Source organism: Gigantopelta aegis, chromosome 2 (genome assembly GCF_016097555.1).
Source record: "Gigantopelta aegis isolate Gae_Host chromosome 2, Gae_host_genome, whole genome shotgun sequence".
NCBI lineage: Eukaryota > Metazoa > Mollusca > Gastropoda > Neomphalida > Peltospiridae > Gigantopelta > Gigantopelta aegis.
The window spans coordinates 42,893,719-42,918,599 of NC_054700.1; the positions used below are offsets into that span (position 1 = coordinate 42,893,719).

Consider the following 24,881-nt stretch of genomic DNA (forward strand, 5'->3'; position numbering starts at 1 on the left):
ACCATCCAAAAGACAAGACAGCACATACCATTGCCTTTGACATGCCGGTCGTTGTGCACGGGCTGGAACGAGAAATAGCTCAATGCCACCCCCCCCCCCCTCCAATAACAACAAAATATCTTTTATATGAACTTTCCCACAGGCAGGACAGCACATACCATGACCTATGATATAGCAGTTGTGGTACACTGGTTGAGACAGAAACAAAAAACAATCAGAAAATGGATCCACCAAGGGGATTTGATCCTATGACCTCAGGCTAGTGCTGAACTGACCAGGCTAAGATGAATACACAGTGTTGGATATTTTGAGAGCTATTAGAATATAAGAATGTATTAAGGATGTTTCAAAGCATGCTTTTAAACAGACCCTAGTTTTTAAACATTATGGTGTATTTTCCCCCAATATTAGAGCCTTTTTGGTAAATGAAATCAGACATTACTTAGATTTTATTGTTTAGAATATCCATTTCTGTACATCCAAAGTATTTAATGTCATCCTGGTGTTTCCAACACCACAAAATGCTTTTTTTTTAATTCAAAAAATGCACATGACGTACATCTGAGAAGTGAAGTTAGGTTATGGAGACAAGCTTTAGTCTATTTTTTTTAAAGGTATTTCCACGTTTTATCATCACAGATTCTTGTCACACTCTACTGCAACTTTATCCACATGTGTTACAGGCAATTTGCAACTTAACCAAACAGGTTCAAACTAGGGTCTGTGACTTTAACGGTATTTTTAAGTGCATCTTTGGAATGGAAGGAAAGTTAGAAAGTACACAGTGTCAAGTATTTTGACAAAACTAGGTGAGGATTTTTAAGGGTGTGTTCTAAGGGTGTGTTTTAAAGGGTGTGTTTTAAATGCATCTTTGGAATGGAAGGAAAGTTAGAAAGTACACAGTGTCAAGTATTTTGACAAAACTAGGTGAGGATTCTTAAGGGTGTGTTCTAAGGGTGTGTTTTAAAGGGAGTGTTTTAAATGCATCTTTGGAATGGAAGAAAAGTTAGAAAGTACACAGTGTCAAGTATTTTGACAAAACTAGGTGAGGATTCTTAAGGGTGTGTTCTAAGGGTGTGTTTTAAAGGGTGTGTTTTAAATGCATCTTTGGAATGGAAGAAAAGTTAGAAAGTACACAGTGTCAAGTATTTTGACAAAACTAGGTGAGGATTCTTAAGGGTGTGTTCTAAGGGTGTGTTTTAAAGGATGTGTTTTAAATGCATCTTTGGAATGAAAGGAAAGTTAGAAAGTACACAGTGTCAAGTATTTTGACAAAACTAGGTGAGGATTCTTAAGGGTGTGTTCTAAGGGTGTGTTTTAAAGGATGTGTTTTAAATGCATCTTTGGAATGAAAGGAAAGTTAGAAAGTACAGTGTCAAGTATTTTGACAAAACTAGGTGAGGATTCTTAAGGGCGTGTTCTAAGGGTGTGTTTTAAAGGGTGTGTTTTAAATACATCTTTGGAATGGAAGGAAAGTTAGAAAGTGCGCTGCTTCAAGTATTTTCACAAAACTAGGTTAGAATTCTTAAAGGTGTGTTTTAAGGGTGTGTTTTAAAGGGTGGTTTTCATCATGATGGAATGTTAGGGAAGTGCACAATGTTAAGTATTTCTAGAGTTAGAGAATCTCAGTGACTGCTAAATGCCAGCACTCTCTACCTGGAGCACACACAAGACATCCTTGGTTTCCGCCCGGATTGTATGTCCCCGCCGCACACAATGAAGGTGCGGCATCACGAGCTATACAGTCGTATCCTGGATCACACGCAGTACAGTTGTCTGCCTCTGCCAAGCTGTACGTTCCTACACCACATAAACATTAAACACACAATAAGCAAACAAATACATACACATATACATAAATATACACTTAGGTTGATGTATTAAGGTGAAGATAATGTTGACATAAATATTAAAATATTAATAAACATTTCTGATGGAATATACATGTAAAAGACAAAACAATTCTTGGCTTGAAGTAATAACTGTCAATAATAACATAAGCATGCATGTTAGATAGTGTCCTAAACATTCCGATACAAAAGATTAAGGGCACTGATTACATAACTGTCTGGGTTCCGTTCCACAAAGCGATCTTAGTGCTAAGATCACCTTAAGTGCATATGTTAGCTGTGCAGTTACGGTGATCTTAGGGCTAAGATCGCTTCGTGGAACGGAGCCCTGGAGTTGAACTGAAACTGAAATAAAACTGCTTACCATGAACTGAAATTAATTGATTTTTAGACATTGTATTGTTATACAGATAACAATGACTGTAAAAAAATTACTCCCATTCTAAAAGGTTCAAAATAATGTAACAATATGTAATCATTTCACTTCGCTCTTTTTTTTGCATTTTGTTTACTTTATTTTATTTCACAGTCTTTCTGTTTCTTCAGTTCTCATTTTTTAGTATCAATATCGAATTATTTGATCCATTACATATCTCTTTTCTTGTTTAAACCAACTTAATTTATTTGACAGAACACACTCAGCTAATGAACACTCTTTACAGAATTAATTCATGTTAATTTCAATTTAATTTGTAATTTTCTAATTTCGTACCCCAAAAAAGAAAAGATTTTTTTTTTACGAAAATAAAAAATAAATGAATACAAACATGAAAAAGCCTCTTGTTATTTTACTAGCGAAATATAAAATGTATTCCATGGACATTACCTGTAGAACAGCTTGTACAGACGCCTGATCCTAGAGTGGCATACTTGCCAGCTGCACACTGATTGGCTGTTGTCGTGTCAGTGCACTCTGACCCCGCGGGGCAGTCATCACAGGAAGTCTGACCTGTTGCTGTTTGGTACTTCCCGCTTGGACAAATGATTGCTGCACTCATCATACCGGTCGGACATTTATAGCCTAAAATACAAAAATAATATTGCAAAAATACTTTCAGAAAATTAGACAAGTTGCCATATTAATAAACTTGTTTTCTGTGTATTTATAAAAAGAAAACTTTTCTGGCAAAATTAAGGGAGAAAAAAGATTACACTTTCACTTGATTCAAATAAAACAAGGCTCAGACTAACAATCATTAAATCGTTGATCAATATTCTCTCTCAAAGACAAAACAAACAGCTGGTCTACTAAATTTATTAATGGTTTGGACCACTTACTTTACTAATTACTGGTTTCTATAAATCCTCAATATATATATATATATATATATATATATATATATATATATATATGCACCAAATGATTGCATACAGAATATAATTTACTTGAAATCTGGTTATAAAACTTTCAGTAACTGAACGTGTAATCACTCCCGTCGATATTCCAGTGGTGTCCTGTCAATTGCACGAACTATTCATACTTTGTGATTACACGTTGCATTACTAGCATTCTTGGTCACGTCCTCCTGTTTGACGTCATTTTTCTTATCATTAGACTTTAAAACTATTGTATGGATTCTCATCACTCAAAAAAATATTTTTGTTGGTATCTGATCGTCGTCAGTGTGATGCCACGCCTCCCAGAAAATGTACTCCTTCGAATGATAGGTATGAATGAGGTTAGAACGGCACAAACGCTGTTGCTAGTAATTTTGGTATTCATTGGTATTCATCAGAACACTGCAATATCTACGGAGATGTTCTCAACAGTTTAGGGGTACTAGGGATCTTCCATATTTAGGGAGTCGACACGTGACGCCACATCAGCAAATCGTCAGTATTAAGTGGGTGCACATATGGAATCATTTGGAAATGATACGTTTAACATCCTAATGCATATCTAAGTTAAGGCCAATCAGTGGAAGAACTGAACGCAACCGATTAGGTGATAACAAAGTACGACCAGGACCGTACATCAGTACGTTGTTTTGTTACATCATCACCGACGGTGCACCAAACATTGTGTAGACAGTACTTCAGGTTAAGAAGGTAGGAGAGGATCACCATACTTTTAACAGATAAATAGTACATCTTTGTAAATCACAATATTTTTAAATTTTAAAAATATAAGTCCTACTGAAATTTTAATGATGCACTGGAACTTTTTTCCGTGAGTATATATATATATTTTTTTATTAAAATATTTTTTACATTTTAGTTGCAAAATAAACAAGCATTCTGAGAGTACTGCTAAAGCAATACATGTCACCTACCGCATGAAATCGTTTTTTCTTATCTCTAAAATTCAAGGGCAATAACTGTGAAAAATGGGTACAGAGCTATGAACATTAAAAAAAATTTGATCTGTGGCAGTACGTGATAAAGCTATATAAAAAAATTCTATTCAATGTCTTCTGGCAATGCAAAAAAAAAGTCTGGAAAACAAATTTTCATATTTCCTTAGTTCAAGGGCCATAACTCTATGAAAAATGGGTAAGTCACCATGAAAGTCAAACTCAATCTTTAATAGTAAAACTATAGATAAAAAAAAATTTCAGCCTAATATCTCAAGGTATTTTAAGAAACATATCCATAAAACTATATATGGGACAGACACATGAATGAATGGACGGACGGACAAAACATGGACAGACAGAAGGACGGAGATGAAACCTATAGTCCCCACCAGTTGGACCGATAGGGGACTAATAATATCCTAACTCTATGGAACAGTGGTTATGCCATATGCCTTATAGCTGATCTAGGCCAATATAAGACAAATAAACATTATCCTGCTGTCCTGAACAGACAGCACTCACAGCCAAGATGCAAGCCTACAATTAGAGTAAATAAATAGAGTACTTAAAACTTAATTGGATATTTCAATGTGCTCTAGTGGTGTCGTTAAATAAAACAAACTAACTTTAATTGGATATATAAGCACAAAAATCAAGTAAATTTTGAAATGCCTCAAATTTATTCTGTTTGACTAGATACCGTATTGTTCCTATTTGTAGCACCCGGGCACGTTGCAAAACACAAAGGGGGCGCGCTAATTAGAGTACTAGAACACGTTTTGTAATACGTGTGAAAAATCCTCGTATCAAACTGTCAATGCGTCTGGCTCGCTGAGACATCAAAAGCTTTGCCGCCGAGTCACTCCACCAGTGACGTTTTCTTGTTGAAATGATGTAGCGTACCGTACATCGTCAGCTGATTTATCGAAATACATGGTACTGTGCACGTAGGCATATAGGTCCTGCGGAGTGTATTCCACAGACGATTCCACAGACGACGAGGATCATCAGTCAGACAGCACAGACTACGATAGCTCTGGCCGGTAGTTTGTAACTGACACGTTTCGATTGTCACTGTGTACACAAATTATTGTCATTTGACTCCAGTTTTAAGTTTAGTTAAAGTTAAATTGTTGACATGTGACTCCAGTTTGCAGTTTGCAGTTTAGTTAAAGTTATCATTTACCCGTTTTTTAAACGGTGTTACGGTGTCGGTGTAAATACCTACCGGTATGTTTGTACTTCCAGTTTTGAACAGCGTTAACGGAGTGTCGTGCGTTCATTCTGCATGAAGATAACAGCGACATACATTTGATAAACGACATGTGTGACATACTGTTCGCCCATACTAGTGTCGTAGTGCTTCACCTGTTTGGATTGTATTTGTTTACCGATTATAATCATTGCAAATCGGCAGTCAGGTAAGCCAGTTTTACTATTTTATGGGTACCGTTTCATGATACATTTCTCGTGATCATAGGGGGCGCTTATATTAGAGGGGGCACTACAAATAGGAACAATACGGTACTTACACAGCAATTTCAAGTGTATTTATGCATGTTCTATTTAGTTATGGGTTAGTCAATATAAATTCAGGCCATGTTTTTTTTTAAATTTACCTTTTGGACAGGTGAGGCATGATGTATCTGAGGCAGCTCGATATGATCCAGTACTACAGTCAACACAAGCTGTTTGACTTGCATTTGCTTCTTTACCCGGATCACAGGCCTGTGTAAGAATTACAGGTAAAAACAAACATGTGTGTTCAGATCGTTAATCAATAGTAACTGACAGACAGGAAACAAGGTAATAATAAAATTAATATTTATTAATAGGCAGGAAACAAGAGCAGTGACAAAACATCATTTGTAAATTAGTGGTGAATTTATGTTATCCAACTTTATCCTATTTCTTTAACAATTTACAAAATGAAAAAACCTTTCAATGAAAATAAAAAACCCAAAACATTGGTTTTAATATAACATGACATACCATTAAAATATCTAAACAATTCAGACAAACTTTTGTTTTAATATTAATTAATAAGCTATCATTTATTTTTTTATTTTTACTTTAAAAAAATTTCAAAATAATATTAAAAAACTGTGGGGGTTTTCCTACAAAAGATCAAAAATCACAATCTATGACTAAAGTAGTCTGTAAGATTACACACAAAAAACTTTAGTTTAAAGATATGATCTTAGTTGTTGAAAAGTCTCAGACAATCTATGACTAAAATACCCTGGATTTGTTTAAAGATATGCTCTGTAGTTGCTGAGAATAAGGCTGCAATCAGATTTATCCAGGTTTTTTTCTCATCAACACTTGCTTCCACAAAAATTATCTGTCATATTATTCAACTGTATGGCAGACGTCTATAATTAAATGTCCAGAAGAGGGCCAGACGGGTCTGTTCATACCAAATGATTTCAATACAATAACATTTGACTGCTTCAGTACAATCGAATTTGACTGATTTCAATACAATAGAATTTCACTGATTTCAATACAACTGAATTTCACCAATTTCAATACAATCAAATTTCACTGATTTCAATACAACTGAATTTGACTGATTGTAATACAACTGAAGTTCCCTGATTTCAATACAATCACATTTCACTGATTTCAGTATAATCAAGTTGACTGATTTCAATACAATCGAATTTGATTGATTTCAATACAATAAAATTTCACTGATTTCAATACAATCAAATTTGACTAATTTAACTTATTTCAATAAAATCAATATTGACCCATTTCAATACAATTGAATTTAACCAATTTTAGTACAATATAATTTAACTGATTTCAATAAAATAAAATCTGACTGATTTCAATACAATCAAATTTAACTGATTTCAATAAAATCAAATCTGACTGATTTCAATACAATCTAATCTGACTTATTTCAATACAATCTAATTTGACTGAATTCAATACAATCTAATTTGACTGGTTTCAATACAATCAAATTTCACTGATTTCAATACAATCAAATTTCACTTATTTCAATACAACAGAATTTCACTTATTTCAATACAATCAAATTTCACTAATTTCACAGATTTCAATACAATCGAAACTGACCGATGTCAATATAATTGAATTTGACCAATTTCAATACAATATAATATGACAGATTTAAATAAAATGAAAACTGACTGATTTCAATACAGTCAAATTTCATTGATTTCAATACCATTGAATTTCACTAATTTCATTAAAATTGAATTTCACTGATTTCATTACAATTGAATTTCACAGATTTCAATACAATCAAATTTGACTGATTTCAATACGAAACTGACTGATTTCAATACAATCAAATTTGATTGATTTCAATACCATTGAATTTCACTGATTTAATTACAACTGAATTTCACTGATTTCATTACAATCGAATTTCACTGATTTCAATACAATCAAGTTTCATTGATTTCAATACGAAACTGACCGATTTCAATACAATCAAATTTGACTGATTTCAATACAATCAAATCTGACTGATTTCATTACAATCGAATTTGACTGATTTCAATACAATCAAATTTGACTGATTTGATATTTTGATGGAAAGTAATTATGGGTTTTGTATTTTAAAAATAATTTAGTGAAACTTTCTCATCACCCAGAGTTATAGGCCTGCTTCTGATGAGCTACATGTAATAATGATATATACCGTTGGTGGATTTGTAGTTGTTGGGCAGATTTTCCCGGATGGACATGCATTACACACATCATCCCCCTCCACCGAGTACTGCGGAGACGTGCACGTGCCTGACGTCGTCCCACCACTACAGCTGTAGCCTGCAGGACACAGAGAACAGCTTGCAGAACCAGCTGCACTGATCTGTCCGGCGGTGCAGGTCGTGCAGTCAGATACTGCAGAGCTGCCTGTATTTCCATTATACGATCCAACAGCACATTCCGTTTTTGATGCACTTCCACCCACACAACTAAAAAAAAAAAATGAAAATACAATTAATAACCTACTAGAACTAGAACAACAAAAATAGAAATAACAAGAATTCTGAAAGTACTGCTAAAGCATTACGTGTCCCCTTATCAGTTGTAAGGGGCGGGATGTAGCTCAGTGGTAAAGCGCTCACTTGATGCGCGGTCGGTCTGGGATCAGTCTCCGTCGGTAGGCCCATTAGGCTATTTCTTGTTTCAGCCAGTGCACCACGACTGGTATATCAAAGGTCGTGGTATGTACTACCCTGCCTGTGGGATGATGCCTATAAAAGAACCCTTGCTGCTAATCGAAAAGAGTAGCCCATGAAGTGGCGAAAGCGGGTTTCATCTCTCATTATCTGTGTGGTCCTTAACCATGTCTAACGCCATATAACCGTAAATAAAATGTGTTGAGTGCGTCATTAAAGAACCACATTTCTTTCTTTCTTTCCTATCAAGTCGTAGCAAATTTTCATATCTCCTAAGTTCAAGGGCCATAACTCAGTAAATAACAGTAAATTGTCATGAAAGTTAAACTTGACCTGTAAGAGTACATAATTATGCTAAAGCCATACAATACAAAAAAATCTATTTATCTTCAGGCATTGCAAAAACTTCCAGAAGTTCAAGGGCCATAACAGTCATGACAGTAAAACTTGATCTGTAACAGTACATGCTAAAACTACACAAAATTTCACTTCAATATCTTTGGGCATTACAAAACAATTCCAGAAAATAAATTTCATATCTAAGTTCAAGGTCTCTGTGAAAAATGGGAACATACATATGGCCATGAAAGTCAAACTTGATCTGTAACAGGACACGATAAAGCTATACACAAAATTTTCAGCTGAATACTGTGAATTTTTTTCTCCAGAAAACTACATTTGAAACAGACGGATGGACAGACAGACAGAAGGATGGAGATGAAACCTATAGTCCCCTCGATTTGGACCGGTAGGGGCCTTAAGCGAGGAATCCATGTGTATGTAGTGCATAGTGCATAATGTGTACTTCATGGTACATTGTGGTGCGTAGTTCGTAATTTATATAGAAATCAACTGAAGTACTTCCATACATGTACATGTATGTGTACAGTGATGGTGCAATACGTTAAGTCCCGATCTCCTATGTGATCATTCAAATACACATCACGCATTACATCACATGTACACATGGATTCCTAGCTTAATTATAACAACCATACAAAAGTACATTGCTTAATTAGATGTGTATTCTGGCCTTAGCAAAACTTTCATTTGTCTCCCCCCCCCCCCCCCCCCCCAAGACAATATTTTAAGGATAAATACATTTGGATTGATTGGTAGGGGACTAATAATATCCGAACTCTATGGAATAGTGGTTATGCCATATACCTTAAGCAGTGCCGGATTTAAAAGTGGGCAAAGGGGGCAATTGCCCCAGGCCCCCCTGACAAAGGGGCCCCCAGACTAAGGACTTCCTTTATTAAAAAAATGTAATAATTATAAAATTATTTTTTTTATTTTTTATTTGTCATGTAATTTAATTTCTATGTTGAGGGGATCCCGAACCTGAACTGCCACGGGCCCAAGCTCCGGGCCCATGCTCCAGGCCCCCCAAGGTCTAAATCTGGCCCTGGACTTAAGGCTGATCTAAGGCCGATACAAGGCCAATTAAACATTATCCTACTGTCCTGAACAGACAGCACTCACAGCCAAGATAAATGCCTACAATTATAGTAAATACAGACAAAAAACCCCAATATAGTTTGTTTTTGTTTAATGACACCACTAGAGCACATTGATTAATCAATCATAGGCTATTGGATGTCAAACTTTGGGTAATTCTAACTCATAGTCATCAGAGGAAACCTGCTACATCTTTCCTAATGTAGCAAGAGATCTTTTATATGCACTTTCCCACAGACAGGATAGCACATACCACGACCTTTGATATATGAGTCGTAATGCACTGGATGGAACGAGAAATAGCCCAGCTGGCTCAACGATGGGGATTAATCCCACACCAACCGCGCATCAAGCGAGTGCTTTACCACTGGGCCAAGTCCCGCCCAAAAACGATATAGAGATACACACATGTACTACACAGAGGATATTTCATGTTTTTTATCAAATATGATTTATATCTCATCAAGTGAAGTTTGCAATCATATCTCACTAGTCGTGCTTGCATTTCACAATATAAGATATAAATCATATTTGACAAAAAACATGAAATTTTCTATTTATTATATAACTTTTGGCAATTTACCTTTATTTTTTAAAATGCCAGCATCAAAATAGTTCCGGCTTTCTTAAAGTGAAGATGACACTTTTTACAGTGACAATAACACTTTTATTTCACAGATATTTTAAGATATTTAGCTAAATGTTATATAATAATAAATATTATCATGTCCAGAAATGTATTGGTTATAGAGATATTCATATTCTAAGCAAGGAAATGTATGTATACAGTAAATTCTAAGTTTAATACTTTAAAAATATTTTATTTGCTAAAAACCTTTTTAAATTACTACAGTAGGATAGTTGTTTTAATACTGAGTATTGAATGTCAAACATTTAGTAAATATATATATATATTTGACATTCTTCATCGTCACATTCAAAATACTATGTCAGTATTAAAAACAAATGTTTAGCGCCACAAACCCTTCCACTTAAAGAATTTGTTTGGCCATATACAATAGTCCCGAACAAATTATGTTAGACCAGTTCCATCATAAGATGACACCCATTAAAGCTAAGATGTACAATGGCTGGCATTACTTTAAAAAAAAAAAAAGTATATACATGTATAGTTTATTTTGATGTTAGGACATCCAAAATGATGTCATTCGAGTTTGACGTCATTTCCATTCAAAAAGAATATCTAGTAATGGTGGACTGGAATTAAAGTTGCGTGTACAGTTTACAAAAACATGTTGTATTAAGCTTGAGATTATATGTTAAAGAGATTATTACCCTCGTGTTTTTCAGTATCATCAATATCATATATTAGGAATAAAAATTGTATTATGTGAGCCTCTGGTAATAACCTCTATATACACACACACACACACACGCACATGCGCACACGCACACACAATGAAACCTGTTTAAACTGAACACTGAACAAACCGGAATCCCGTCAAAAACTGGCCATATTTCATGGTCCCGAATTTTCTAAATTCTAAAACTCGACCCTATAAACACTGGATCCTAACTAAATGGGATAAATATTAGGTCCTCAGTGTGATCCGGTTTAGACAGGTTTCACTGTATTTTTTAAAATACACTAAATTAGTTTTAGTTTCAATTTTGTATTACTTTTTTTTTCATTATTATAATAATCTGGCCATAACATTCAATACAACAACTACAGTATAAAAACATTAATGTAAATAATTCTATTAACTAATGACCTAGTAACCACAACACAAACATATTACATTTCAAGGATCGATCTAACCAACCAGGACCCATCTATGGCCTGACAAAGTACCTGGTAGTACAATACAATTGATAAACTGTACAGGCTCAGAAAATATACAATGATTTGGCTATTTGCCAGTCTTGGGGGGTGGATGGGCTGGGAGACTAGTATACAGTTAGGTCATCTATTTAACCTTTTGTATAAATCCTTTTTAACTTCCTTGTTAATAAATTTAGTTTAAACATCAATTTTAAGTATTTTTATTTAAGCATTTGTACAAACGTTTTTAACCTTTTGCATGCACTTTTTCTCTTTAAAAAAAATTCTTTTTAACACTTCCACACACCTTCTTGTTTTTGAGTACAGTTTCTGGCCCTGGTCAGAAACTATGGTTGCAACAAGCGTGCTTGAACATTAAACTGATGTAAGAATGTTAAATCTGGACATCTGCCCGACAGTCATAACTAGTGTAGCTTTAGGTTTATTCTTAATTTATTGACATACAAAGTCATATAAGAACATCAATCCATTTCCTAGGAGTTATTAATACATTAAACATAAAGCTTTAATAAACTCCAGGTCACATGCAGTTTTAAAACCACCAAAGAACCTGACGATCATAATTAGTCAAATTTGCTCAAGCAAGCCACCTGTCGTAAAATAAAGTTTGTTTTATTTAATGACGCCACTAGAGTATATTGATTTTTTTATCTTATCATCAGCTATTAGACGTCAAACATATGGCCATTCTGACACTGTTTTTTAGAGGAAACCCACTGTCACCACATAGGCTACTCTTATGACAGGCAGCAAGGGATCTTTTATTTGCCCTTCCCACAGGCAGGATAGCACAAACCATGGCCTTTGTTGAACCAGTTATGGATCACTGGTCGGTGCAAGTGGTTTACATCTACCCATTGAGCCTTGTGGAGCACTCAGTCAGGGTTTGGAGTCAGTATCTGGATTAAAAATCCCATGCCTCGACTGGGATCCGAACCCAGTACCTGCCAGCCTATAGACCGATGCCCTAACCACGACGTCACCAAGGCCGGTCCTGTCATAAAGATACCACCTTGTTATTCTCTCAAATTATCTAATATTGTACAAACTGGCCTGTTTAAAAAAAGCCACAAGAGTTCTAGTGAAGCACATGATACACTTGTCAAAAGTAGGTTACAGTGACCTAGTTATGGTATGCAACATACTGCCATCCCAAATCGTACTTGTACACAAGGTTTGATGATCCGATATGAACTGATAAGATATGGTCCGAATAAGGATTTTCTTTAATGTGCAGTGATGCGTGAAAAGTAGATCATGGTGATCTAGTTATGGTACAGGACACATCACCATCCCATGTTGTACTTGCACGCAAGGTTTGATGACCCTATATGAATTAATTAGAAAGATATACTTTGGAAATGAAAAGTTGGACATACTTACGGATGGATGAACGGATGGATGGACAGACAACGACATACCATAAAATGACAGGTAAAAGATGGACATATAAAAACTAAATGTAACGTTAAATCTGAACATTTTATTCACATTTCATTTGGTGTGTAATATATTTTGCTTTTAAAAATTAGTAAATTATGTCATTAATGGTGTGATGAGTTTGTAACTGCTAATGCAGGTTCCACTGTACAATGTACTTCCATGCCATACAGGCACTAGAAATCACAAAATAATCCCCAAACAAAAGCTAAGCTCAACTGTGTCTGCAATAAAAAAAAATCTCGGAGTCACTTACACTGTTTGTTTGTTGACATGCCAACTGACATTATGTCCAGTAATTTAGACCGATCCTTGAAAGGAAAAATTCCAAGCCGTGTGTGATTATAATAATGCGACGTATTCATGGACTACCGATACTCACGTGTGCCAAAAGATCAGTCTATTGCCGACTCCATTACAAGACAGTGGAGTTAGTGAATTTGTTAAGCAACATAAAATGGTTGATTTGAGACCATGGTTTCTTCACTTGGCAAAGATACAAATGTTATAGACTTTCTTTTGTTGAAATCTCATGATTTTCACTTGGTAATGATTACCGTACACACGTTCTTGTGTTGAACGAAGTCAATCTTCTGATCTATTGGCACCTCGTGAATACATATATTGGAAAATGAGAATATAAATTTTGTAGTCACAGAACTGTAACAAGAGTTATCACATTGTTTTCAGTGTAAACAGATGTCATGAGCATTGCGGTGTGACTTTATTAGATTTGAAAATATCTCTTTCAGTCAGAGCCTGTGAAGGCCATTTTGAAATTTGAATCAACTACATGTATGAACATTACTCACACATTTATTCAATCACTCTCCAGTTTATATAATTTCTATTGCAAATGAAGGATTTAAAAAATAAATTAAAATGTAGTTGGTTTGACAAACAATAATAAACTCTGTACCAGTTATTATTAAGTTTATGTCCTTCGTAAAATCAGTGTAATTACCTTTTTGCATACATTAGATAAAATTTAAACAATATAATCATTAATTTGGTCCTAAAATAGCAGTAAACAACTAAACTGCACCTTTAATTAAGACTGGCTTATGATTGAAAACAGATTTGTTTCAAGTTATTTCTAAATCTATAAAGATACGCAAAAAGTAATAAAAACAAATATTAAAACAGGGAACAATTCAAAATGAAAGTTGGTTCATGTTATTTGTACCCAGCAATTATTTGGTTACATAACTTATATTTGCTACCGGCCTCGGTGGCGTCGTGGCAGGCCATCGGTCTACAGGCTGGTAGGTACTGGGTTTGGATCCCAGTCAAGGCATGGGATTTTTAATGCAGATACCGACTCCAAACCCTGAGTGAGTGCTCCGCAAGGCTCAATGGGTAGGTGTAAACCACTTGCACCAACCAGTGATCCATAACTGGTTCAACAAAGGCCATGGTTTGTGCTATCCTGCCTGTGGGAAGCGCAAATAAAAGATCCCTTGCTGCCTGTCGTAAAAAGAGTAGCCTATATGTCAACAGCGGGTTTCCTCTAAAAACAGTGTCAGAATGACCATATGTTTGACGTCCAATAGCCGATGATAAGATAAAAAGTCAATGTGCTCTAGTGGCGTCGTTAAATAAAACAAACTTTACTTTTTATATTTGCTGACCATGCTGGGGTGTTGTAAAACATTCATTCATCTGCTAACCAGTGGTTTAACTACTTGTTTCCTCAAACATAACGTAAAGATTTGGTTATGTAAGCTGGTAACCACAAGGAAGAACGAAGTGTTTTATTTGACGATGCACTCAACACATTTTATTTATGGTTAAATGGCGTCAGACATATGGTTAAGAACCACATAGATATTGAGACAGGAAACCCAATGTCACCACTTCATGGGCTAATCTTTTTGATTAGCAGCAAGGGATCTTTTACATGCACCATCCCATAGACAGGATAGCACATACCACAGCCTTTGATGTACCAGTCGTGGTGCACCGGCTGGAGCAAGAAATAGCCCAATGGGCCCACTGATAGGGATTGATCCCAAACCGACCATGCATCAAGTGAGCGCTTTACCACTGGGCTACATCCTGCCCCTGGTAACCACAAATGCATAAATATTCAACACTAATGAAACACTAATGAAACACTAATGAAACACTAATTACAAGAAGAACCAGATTGTTTCAAGTTGGATCAATTCGACTGAAAAAAGCGTGTTTTAATCTTGGCTCAGTTGAAGAAAAGGACGTGGCAGCTAGCCATAAGTCGTGACGTAAACTCGCCCACAGGTGGCATGATACAGTGTATGATGACACCAAAACAACCACAAGAACAATTGAATTCAAAACTACATTAAATTCAATTATCAGGTATCGCCACTAAGTGCCAAACCCTGAGTGAATGCTCCGCAAGGCTCAATGGGTAGGTGTAAACCACTTGCACCGACCAGTGATCCATAACTGGTTCAACAAAGGCCATGGTTTGTGCTATCCTGCCTGTGGGAAGCGCAAATAAAAGATCCCTTGCTGCCAATCGGAAAGAGTAGCCCATGAAGTGGCGACAGCAGGTTTCCTCTCAAAATCTGTGTTGTCCTTAACCATATGTCTGACACCATATAACCGTAAATATAATGTGTTGAGTGCGTCGTTAAATAAAACATTTCTTTCTTCTTTCGCCACTAAGTGCTATTAAACAGCAGTATTTCCAACTAATATGTTAATATAATTTTTTTTTTTTTTTTTTAATTTAATCATTAATAAGCAGTTTGAGATGTATCTAGAGGTTAAAAACAATATATCCAATGAACCAAATAGCAGCTTTACTGCAACAAAAGTAAAGTACTACAGCGAAAGCCCTCAAAACTAGAATAATATCTGTAAACTGGAATTCATGGTCCTTTTTTAAATATCAGTACAGAAAATAACCTCTCTAAACCAAATACCCCTTAAAACTCTTTACTCGGCCACATTGGTATCCAGTTTAGAAAAGTTCCACTATTAGTTATAAACAAATTACCCAGTTCATGTTGTTATAACTTTCTTTGTTAATAACATTGACATTCTGAAGTTTATAACTTTAAAATTGGACCCTGTGCAAACCAGAATTTCTTCATAACTGAATGTTTTTCACATAACAGTACAGTACAGAACCTCTGTAACCCAGATACCACTTAAAAATGGACTTCTGACATAGTCAATGAGGGTGTCCGGTTTAGAAGGGTTTCACTGTATTTGTAGGTGTAAGAAAAAAAACCCCACCCATAAATATAAATTTAGTTTTCTTAAATGTATTAAAATTATTAAGTTTTAATGCAATTAGTTTTTGTGTCTTTTAAAATGATCAATGTCTTGTAAACATTTTAGGCCCATCTCTATATACAGTCACACTTGTATTATGCCATGTTAAAGAGAACACATTTTGACAGTCTCTATATACAGTCACACTTGTATTATGCCGTGTTAAAGAGAACACATTTTGACAGTCTCTATATACAGTCACACTTGTATTATGCCGTGTTAAAGAGAACACATTTTGACAGTCTCTATATACAGTCACACTTGTATTATGCCGTGTTAAAGAGAACACATTTTAACAGTCTCTATATACAGTCACACTTGTATTATGCCGTGTTAAAGAGAACACATTTTGACAGTCTCTATATACAGTCACACTTGTATTATGCCGTGTTAAAGAGAACACATTTTGACAGTCTCTATATACAGTCCCCCTTGTATTATGCCGTGTTAAAGAGAACACTTTTTTATTCTCCTAAAACATCTAATATAGTATAAACTGACCTGTATTGGGAAGCCACTTGTGTTAAAAAGCCACTTTTTGATACACCCTTTGATGAGTGCTTAACACAGGTTTGATTGTATATACAGTAAAATCCCTCTAAACTGGACACCCACGGGACCAAGTAAAAAGTCCAGTTATAAGGGGTATCTGCTTTAGAGAGGTTATGTTTTGTACTGATATTTAAAAAGGAAAGAAAAAAGAAAGAAAGAAATGTTTTATTTAACGACGCACTCAACACATTTTATTTACGGTTATATGGCGTCAGACATATGGTTACGGACCACACAGATTTTGAGAGGAAACCTGCTGTCGCCATTTCATGGGCTACTCTTTCTGATTAGCAGCAAGGGATCTTTTATTTGCGCTTCCCACAGGCAGGATAGCACAAACCATGGCCTTTGTTGAACCAGTTATGGATCACTGGTCGGTGCAAGTGGTGTACACCTACCCATTGAGCCTTGCGGAACACTCACTCAGGGTTTGGAGTCGGTATCTGAATTAAAAATCTCATGCCTCGACTGGGATCCGAACCCAGTACCTACCAGCCGGTATTTAAAAAGGAACCATGAAAAACTTCTGGTTTTGAGTGAATTCCAGTTTATAGAGTGTCCGGTTTAGAGGGTTTCACTGTATTTTAAACTATTCATGTTTCTTTTGTTTTTCAGTACATTTAATAGAGAAATAAGGAAAGGAATGTTTGTTTAACAACAACTTTAAGGTAGCACATTTTAAAATATCTCTGTCGACTCGTGGTCTAGATACCAAGTTTTAAAGAAGATGTTAACTACTTTCACTTAATAAATCAACATCATAACTAGCTATCATAGACTTCTTTGTACATGTGTATTAATATAATTATACTCTTGGAATTAAGTTCTGATCATGTACTGCACACAGCGTATGTTTGATGGTAACGAAGAGAAAATGAAATCATCTTCAAAATATTATCTATTGGTCATTCATAAACATTATGAGGCCATTTGCAAAATTATTGTGTGACCACACAAGTCATACATTTCTTCCCATTTAAAAACTTTACATTTGGTTTGAAACCATTTATTTGGTGCATAGCAACTTTTTTCCATGAGTATATATTCTGACATAAAAATATAGTCTTGTCATAAAGTTCTGTAGTGTTGTCTTATTAAATATTGATTCTGGACGACATAACACACATGGTGACACGGGTGAGATAAAACTTTGTATATCCAGATAAACGGGTATATTTACATTATGAGAGATATCATGCACCATCACATTATTAAAGGCTGTGCACTAATGTTACCTTTGTAAGTAACATGTAAAGAAAGGTCAATAGTTATAGAAAAACACAAGGACTTTAAAATATGATTATGGCTATCGTTTGAAAAGCACATTCAAGCACATCAATGAAATCAGTGAATTCATCTTTAAATGTCTGTAAGAATATTTGTTACATAATATGTACTATTAAATGTCCACACATTTAAAAAATAGAGGATAATAAACAAGTTACCAGTTATTATGAAATTTATGTCCTGAGTGAAATAATTTTCAGTTGTCACGAGCTTTAGCGAGTGACAAATGAAAATTATTTCACGAGGGACATAAATTTGATAATAACTGGTACCAAGTTTGTTATTCTATTTATTACTTCAGCTATTTTTTCTCTAAAAGCCTTTATTTTCGACGCACATGCACGAAGGCCAACCTGTATAGGAACGATGTAAACCACTTTACGCACTGTTCTGAGAATTACTATAACGTTGTAATTTAATCACGTTCATAGATAATTAAAAAAAACACAAATTCTCTTTATTCTGCTTCCAAATCTATAATGAATTGCATTAAAATGACATTTTGTTATTAATTTAACACCAAAAACAGAGACCCATAAAGGCAAACTCTTTAAACTACATGACGTCATTTTGTGTGTTTGTCAAATCGTGATGACGTCATATTTAGTAACGATAAAGTCATTGATTTATAAGCGTCGAATTGTCCAATAGTATTGTTCGTTAGACCAATGCAGAATATTTCTCACTGAGAAAATATGGAAAATGTTTTCCCTGTTATGAGTGACCGCTGGGGTAATAAAGATGTATATACACCCTCATGGTATTTAATAACCATAAGAGCACATTGGCTATTGGATGTTGAACATTTGCTAAGTTGGACATATTGTCTTAGAGAGGAAACTCACTACATTTTTTCATTAGTAGCAAGAGATCTTTTATATGCACCATCCCACAGACAGGGTAGTACATACATGTACCACAGGTTTAGTTGTACACAGTTGTGGTGCACTTGTTGGAATGAGAAATAGCCCAACGAGCCACTGATGGGGATCCATTCTAGACTGACCATCCTTTCAATGTTATAATGCACTAATACATTATAGGACTAATAATTCTCTGTCTTTTTTTTTCCCCAAGACAAAGAAAAAAAAGTTTGTTTTGTTTAACGACATCACTAGAACACACTGATTTATTAATCATCGGCTATTGCATGTCAAACTATTGCATCATTTTGACAGTCACAGAGATGAAACCTGCTATAGTTTTTCCATTAGTAGCAAGGGATCTTTTATATGCACCATCCCACAGACAGGATACCACATACCACGGTCTTTGATATACCAGCCGTGGTGCACTGGCTACAGCGAGAAATAGCCCAATAGGCCTACCGATGGGGATTGATCCTAGACCGACCATGCATCAAGTGAGTATTTTCCCACTGGGCTACATCCCGCCCTTCCCAAGACAAAGAACTGTAAATCAGATTAATATCTGCCAAAAGGGGGATGGATGTAACTCAGTGATAAAGCATTCAATTCCTGTCCATGGGCACATTGGGCTATTTCTTGTTTCAGCCAATGCACCACAAAGGCCATATGGTATGTGCTATTTATTTGTGGGATGGTGCATATAATAGATACCTTGCTACTAATACTGCGCCAAATACTGCTGTTTTTAAATATAGACAAGAAATATTTTCTAAAATAATATCATTTGTACATATTATGTTTATTGCCATATATGTATTTTCTATTTGTTCATAAATGTATGTATTGTAATTCTGTATTGTTTGTACCTGAGGGCCTCAGGGAAGATAAGCTTTTGCTAACTGTGTTACCCTCAGTAAATAAAGAATTATTATTATTATTATTATTATTATTACTAATGGAAAAATATACTGGGTTTCCTCTCTAGGACTATAGATTCAGAATTACCAAATGTTTGACATACAATAGCTGATCATTAATAAATCAATGGGCTCTAGTAGTGTCATTAAACAAAACAAACTTTTGAATGCTCTTTTTTTTTTAAGACAAAGAACTGTAAAACAAAGAAATATTTCCTAAAAGGGAATTGGTCGGATACCAAATTTTCGAAGAGTAAATAAAATTATTTAATTGTAATTTCCATGGGCAAAAAAGGCATAACTTTAAGAAACCACTTTATGTAGTGGATTAAGAAGTTTCACTCTAGTAAGTTTGTTTAAAATCCCAGAGTGATATTAACACTGTTATATTCATGACGAGATAATATCAATAGATGACATTATATATTTATCACACTCGTAATATATTCATTTGAAACCAATGGACTAGAAATACATTCACACAGACAATACAATTGAACCGCGACAGACTGTACAATGAACTTCCTTGTCGTGCCTGACTAATTAAGAAGAAACGGTTCTTTTGGTTTTCTTTTTATGTGTACCAGCATACTAGTATTGTAAAGAGAACTTGGCATATCATGTCATATCATATATATTGATCACGTATGTCAGTGAGCATGTACCACACAGGCTGTTCTACGTAAAAATATATTAAAAGTGCAATAGTATAGTTCTGCAATACAGGGAACATTTTATTCAGTATTGTGTCACAATTCGCTATGCAAGTTTCACAGATCGCTACACAATTTTAAAACATTAAACAGTAGCCACTAGAAATATCACTAATGTTCCCTGCAATTGTATGTAATAAATTAAAATACAAACAAATTAACTGCAGTAGTATATTTAAGGATTGCATTGCCTATTAATTATTTTACGTTCATAGGGGTATGAATAAAAAAACATTCATCTGTAAATTGTGTGAATTGACAAAGTGATTCACGCATACATTGCAAGTTGGTTTGGTTCATACCCTGATGAATGTAAAAGACATAAGCGATGATCCATATAATCAAATTTAAAACATACCTACTGATAATAAAACTAAAACTAATTCATATTTTATTCTGAATTATTTTTTAGTGTCCTTGAACAATAATGCTCACTAACACAAAGTACCAATATAAAGTGACATCATCAGATATGACATTATTTTTATGTTCATGAAGAAATAAACAAACTTGCATTGCTATATGTCTGGACCAATGGGATGACATTAATTTGTAATGAATGTAATGAAAAAATTTAATTATAATGCTGTAAACTAAATGGTCATAGCAAAAATACTCATTTTCCAACTGTTTTAACAAATGTATTATTTATAAAATTAGACCTTGGCGAGAAAGAAAGAAAGAAAGAAGGAAGAAAATGTTTTATTTAACGACGAACTCAACACATTGTATTTACAGTTATATGGTGTTGGACATATGGTTAAGGACCACACAGATATTGAGAGAGGACACCCGCTGTTGCCACTTCATGGGCTACTCTTTTTGATTAGCAGCAAGGGATCTTTTATATGCACCATCGCACAGACAGGGTAGTACATACCACGACCTTTGATATACCAGTCGCGGTGCACTGGCTGGAACGAGAAATAGCCCAATGGGCCCACCGACGTGGATCGATCCCACACCAACCGTGCATCAAGCGAGCACTTTACCAATGGGCCACGTCTCGCCCCTCGGTCAGAAAGAAAAATGAGGGAAATGGTTAACTGCTCTCCTTAGATTATGAGCAGTAATGAGTTATTTAACATATAACTTTATTGATATCATATAAATTCACATTCTAAGGGGAAATAAAAATTACTCTCCTTGAACTAGTCTCAGGGATGTGATGGGGATCGAGTGAGAGTGATAGTTCTTGTTAAATGTTGAGATCTGTAAAATTCTAGTATTCACAAAATTCTAAATTAATTCTGATTTTTAAATATAATTTAAACCTTGAACATTTTTTAATATCAATGCCAATTTTTTTTTGTAATTGGTTAGAGAAATTGCTATTAAAATGGTACCAGAAATAAAACAAAATTGAACAGGGCTGATCCAGGATACTGGTATTCCAGAAGAAAAAAGAATTAATTAATATCTATTAAAGTTGACATTCAAATATAAGCAGCATTCGAAATAAGTACTGAACCGTTTGTCATGACAAGTGAAAATCTGCTCAGATTGAAGCAAAATGTACCTCAGTGTTTTTTCAGTAGGCAATTATTTTTTTTTAATGCAGTTTCATTTTGAGCAATCAAAAACATCAACCGTGTACTTGAATAAAACAATTACCATTTTATTGGGATAAGTGAAAATATTGGCAGACAAGAAGATTTCTAGATATATTTGTCTGATGGACTAGTGAAAGTATTGGCAGACAAGAAGATTTCTAGATATATTTGTCTGATGCACTAGTGAAAATATTGGCAGACAAGAAGATTTCTAGATATATTTGTCTGATGGACTAGTGAAAATGTCTGCTTATTTCTAGCACTGATAAGCTGTTGCAGAATCTTAAATTTCTTGATTGACAGGTAGTACAACAATTATACCTAACACCATGTGACTTCTGTATACAGTCAAACCTGTATATAATGGCCACCCAAGTGACCTGCAAAAGTGGCCGTTATAGACAGGTGACCCTTATATACAGGTTCAAAATTAGAACCCATATACTAAAGCATATCACAACTGTCATAAAAAAAAGATGTCGCATTTTTAAACCATTCCCACACTAGCTTGTTTACGTCATCATTGCCTGTTGCTTTCTTCTGCCTTTTTCTTTTGGCTGAAACATTATTGTCAAAATCGGCTAGAACATCAGCTTTCCTTTTTAAAATAGAATTAATCTGAAAACGTCCTACACCAAAATGATCGGCGATCTTTCACGCACTTAAATTGCCTTTCTCAGATTTGTTAATAACGTCAATTCTCTGTTCTAATGTTAAAGCAGTATTTTTCAGTGGTATTTTGCATGCAAATGTATTTGTTAATATATTTTGCTAACGCTAACATTGACTTGCAGAAGATATTTTGTTTAATTGAAGGTTAATACCCATGTGACATGTTTAACTCATTTGTTTGTTTCGTGTCACCGCTAATCCTTCAGTGGAGTATGACCGTTGATTACAGCTGAATAAGATCAGGAGTCTCTTAAATAATCCTAACACGGGGCATCTTTAATGACCACGGCCTTCAGCAATTCACATTTATTTATCAATCATGTCTGGCTAGAAACAATGAAACACCTAACATAATACCTCATTTGTTTTGTTTCTCGAGACTCAATAGAGTGACCATACATACAGATTACATCATGTACAGCCAATGGGAAGTCGTCTACTGTTCAATGAGGATGCTGAGAACCAATCAAATTACACCACCAGTAACTGCGTGTCACGGAAGTGTCCGTTTGTTTTTCAATTACGATTAGAGAATTACAACGGAACTTTACTTTGATGGAAAATAAACCCAAAGCTACAAACATGGTCATATAAACACATTTAATTTATAATTTATAAGATGATTGAAAAAGTAAAGACATAACCAGGGACAAGAAATAAACCAAAAAAAGTCTTCACGACGATCATCTTGTGACCGTTATAGCAGGTCCAACCTGTGATTTTGGGTGAAAAATAGTGACCGCTGGCCATTATGGACAGGTGACCATTATGTACAGGTAAAATAAGGAAGGAAATGCATTGGGGGGATTTATAGTGGCCGTTATAGGCAGGTGACCGTTAATTATAGGTGACCGTTATACCAGGTTCGACTATGTTTTTTTTTACAACAGCACCAAGAATGGGTGAAAAATAAAATAAAAAAATAAAACCAACAACTAAAATGTTGCGTTAAGTTGCTTCATTTTCTTAACAGTATTTATACGCCACAAATGTGAGATAATAAATTAATACATTCACAGTCAACAGTCTTGTATACCATGAGTTATAGCAGGATAAAGATTATATACAAAACAAAAATGTCAACATGTCTTTTCTCTGATCCTTGTCGTCATATAAAAGCCTCAAGTCCCTCATAGAGTGTTTAAACGTTAAAGTGCTCTTATCTCATTGATAACATTGTTGATCTACATGCCAAAATGTCTCAGTGTTATATAAATTGTAAAACAAACATGGACGACAAAAGCATATCGTGATTGTACATTTCATACTTAGGACTGCAGATACAATAGTATTGATATCAATATTGATATTCATCATATTTTGGCCCTATAATCCAATTTTACAAAACAGGATGACAGATAGAAAGATTGACTTGTGTAACGACACTGCTAAGGCACATTGATTTATTAATCATCGGCTATTGGCTTTTTCCCCCCTGCAGATTTTCTTTTAACACACATATTCATCCCACCACTATTGTTCAATGGCAGCTGTTAAATCTCTATTTTAATGGTTTCCATTAATACACCTGTTTATTTATAAGCTTCAATGCATATGCAATAAAAAATAAAAATAAATTAATTTAAAAAAAGAAGAAGTTTGCACATTGATTAACTAATCATCGGCTATTGGATGTCAAGCATTTGGTAATTCTAACTCGTAGTCAACAGAGGAAACCTGCTACATTTTCCTATTGCAGCAAGAGATTTTTTATATGCACTTTGAAGTTTACCACAGACAGAAAAGCACATATCATGGCCGTTGACCAGTTGTGGTGCATTGCTAAAAAACAGGCTAATGTCTATATATAGTATGTAAATCTTCACAACGGCATTATATACAAAGTACAATGTAAATTCAGCATCCATGTAACAAATACTTTACATGAATGTGCATGCACACAAGCTGTATACTTTAATTAATACATTCCGTGACTGGCATACATATACATGTACATATATGTGTTTACAACTTGACAAGAGATCTCATTTGTCACACCATGCAGGGCTAGCTCTGGGTGAGCAAAACAG

General features: G+C 34.8%; 1 protein-coding gene across 1 annotated transcript in view; it reads right to left on the reverse strand.

Annotated features, from left to right (window-relative positions):
* The window catches only part of LOC121388636, a 207,172-nt gene that overhangs the window by 179,883 nt on the left and 2,408 nt on the right, over positions 1-24,881 (reverse strand). Inside the window, 4 exon segments of the mRNA XM_041520062.1 lie at positions 1,657-1,800; positions 2,677-2,871; positions 5,767-5,875; positions 7,830-8,106. Of these exon segments, the coding sequence (XP_041375996.1) occupies positions 1,657-1,800; positions 2,677-2,871; positions 5,767-5,875; positions 7,830-8,106 (725 nt within the window).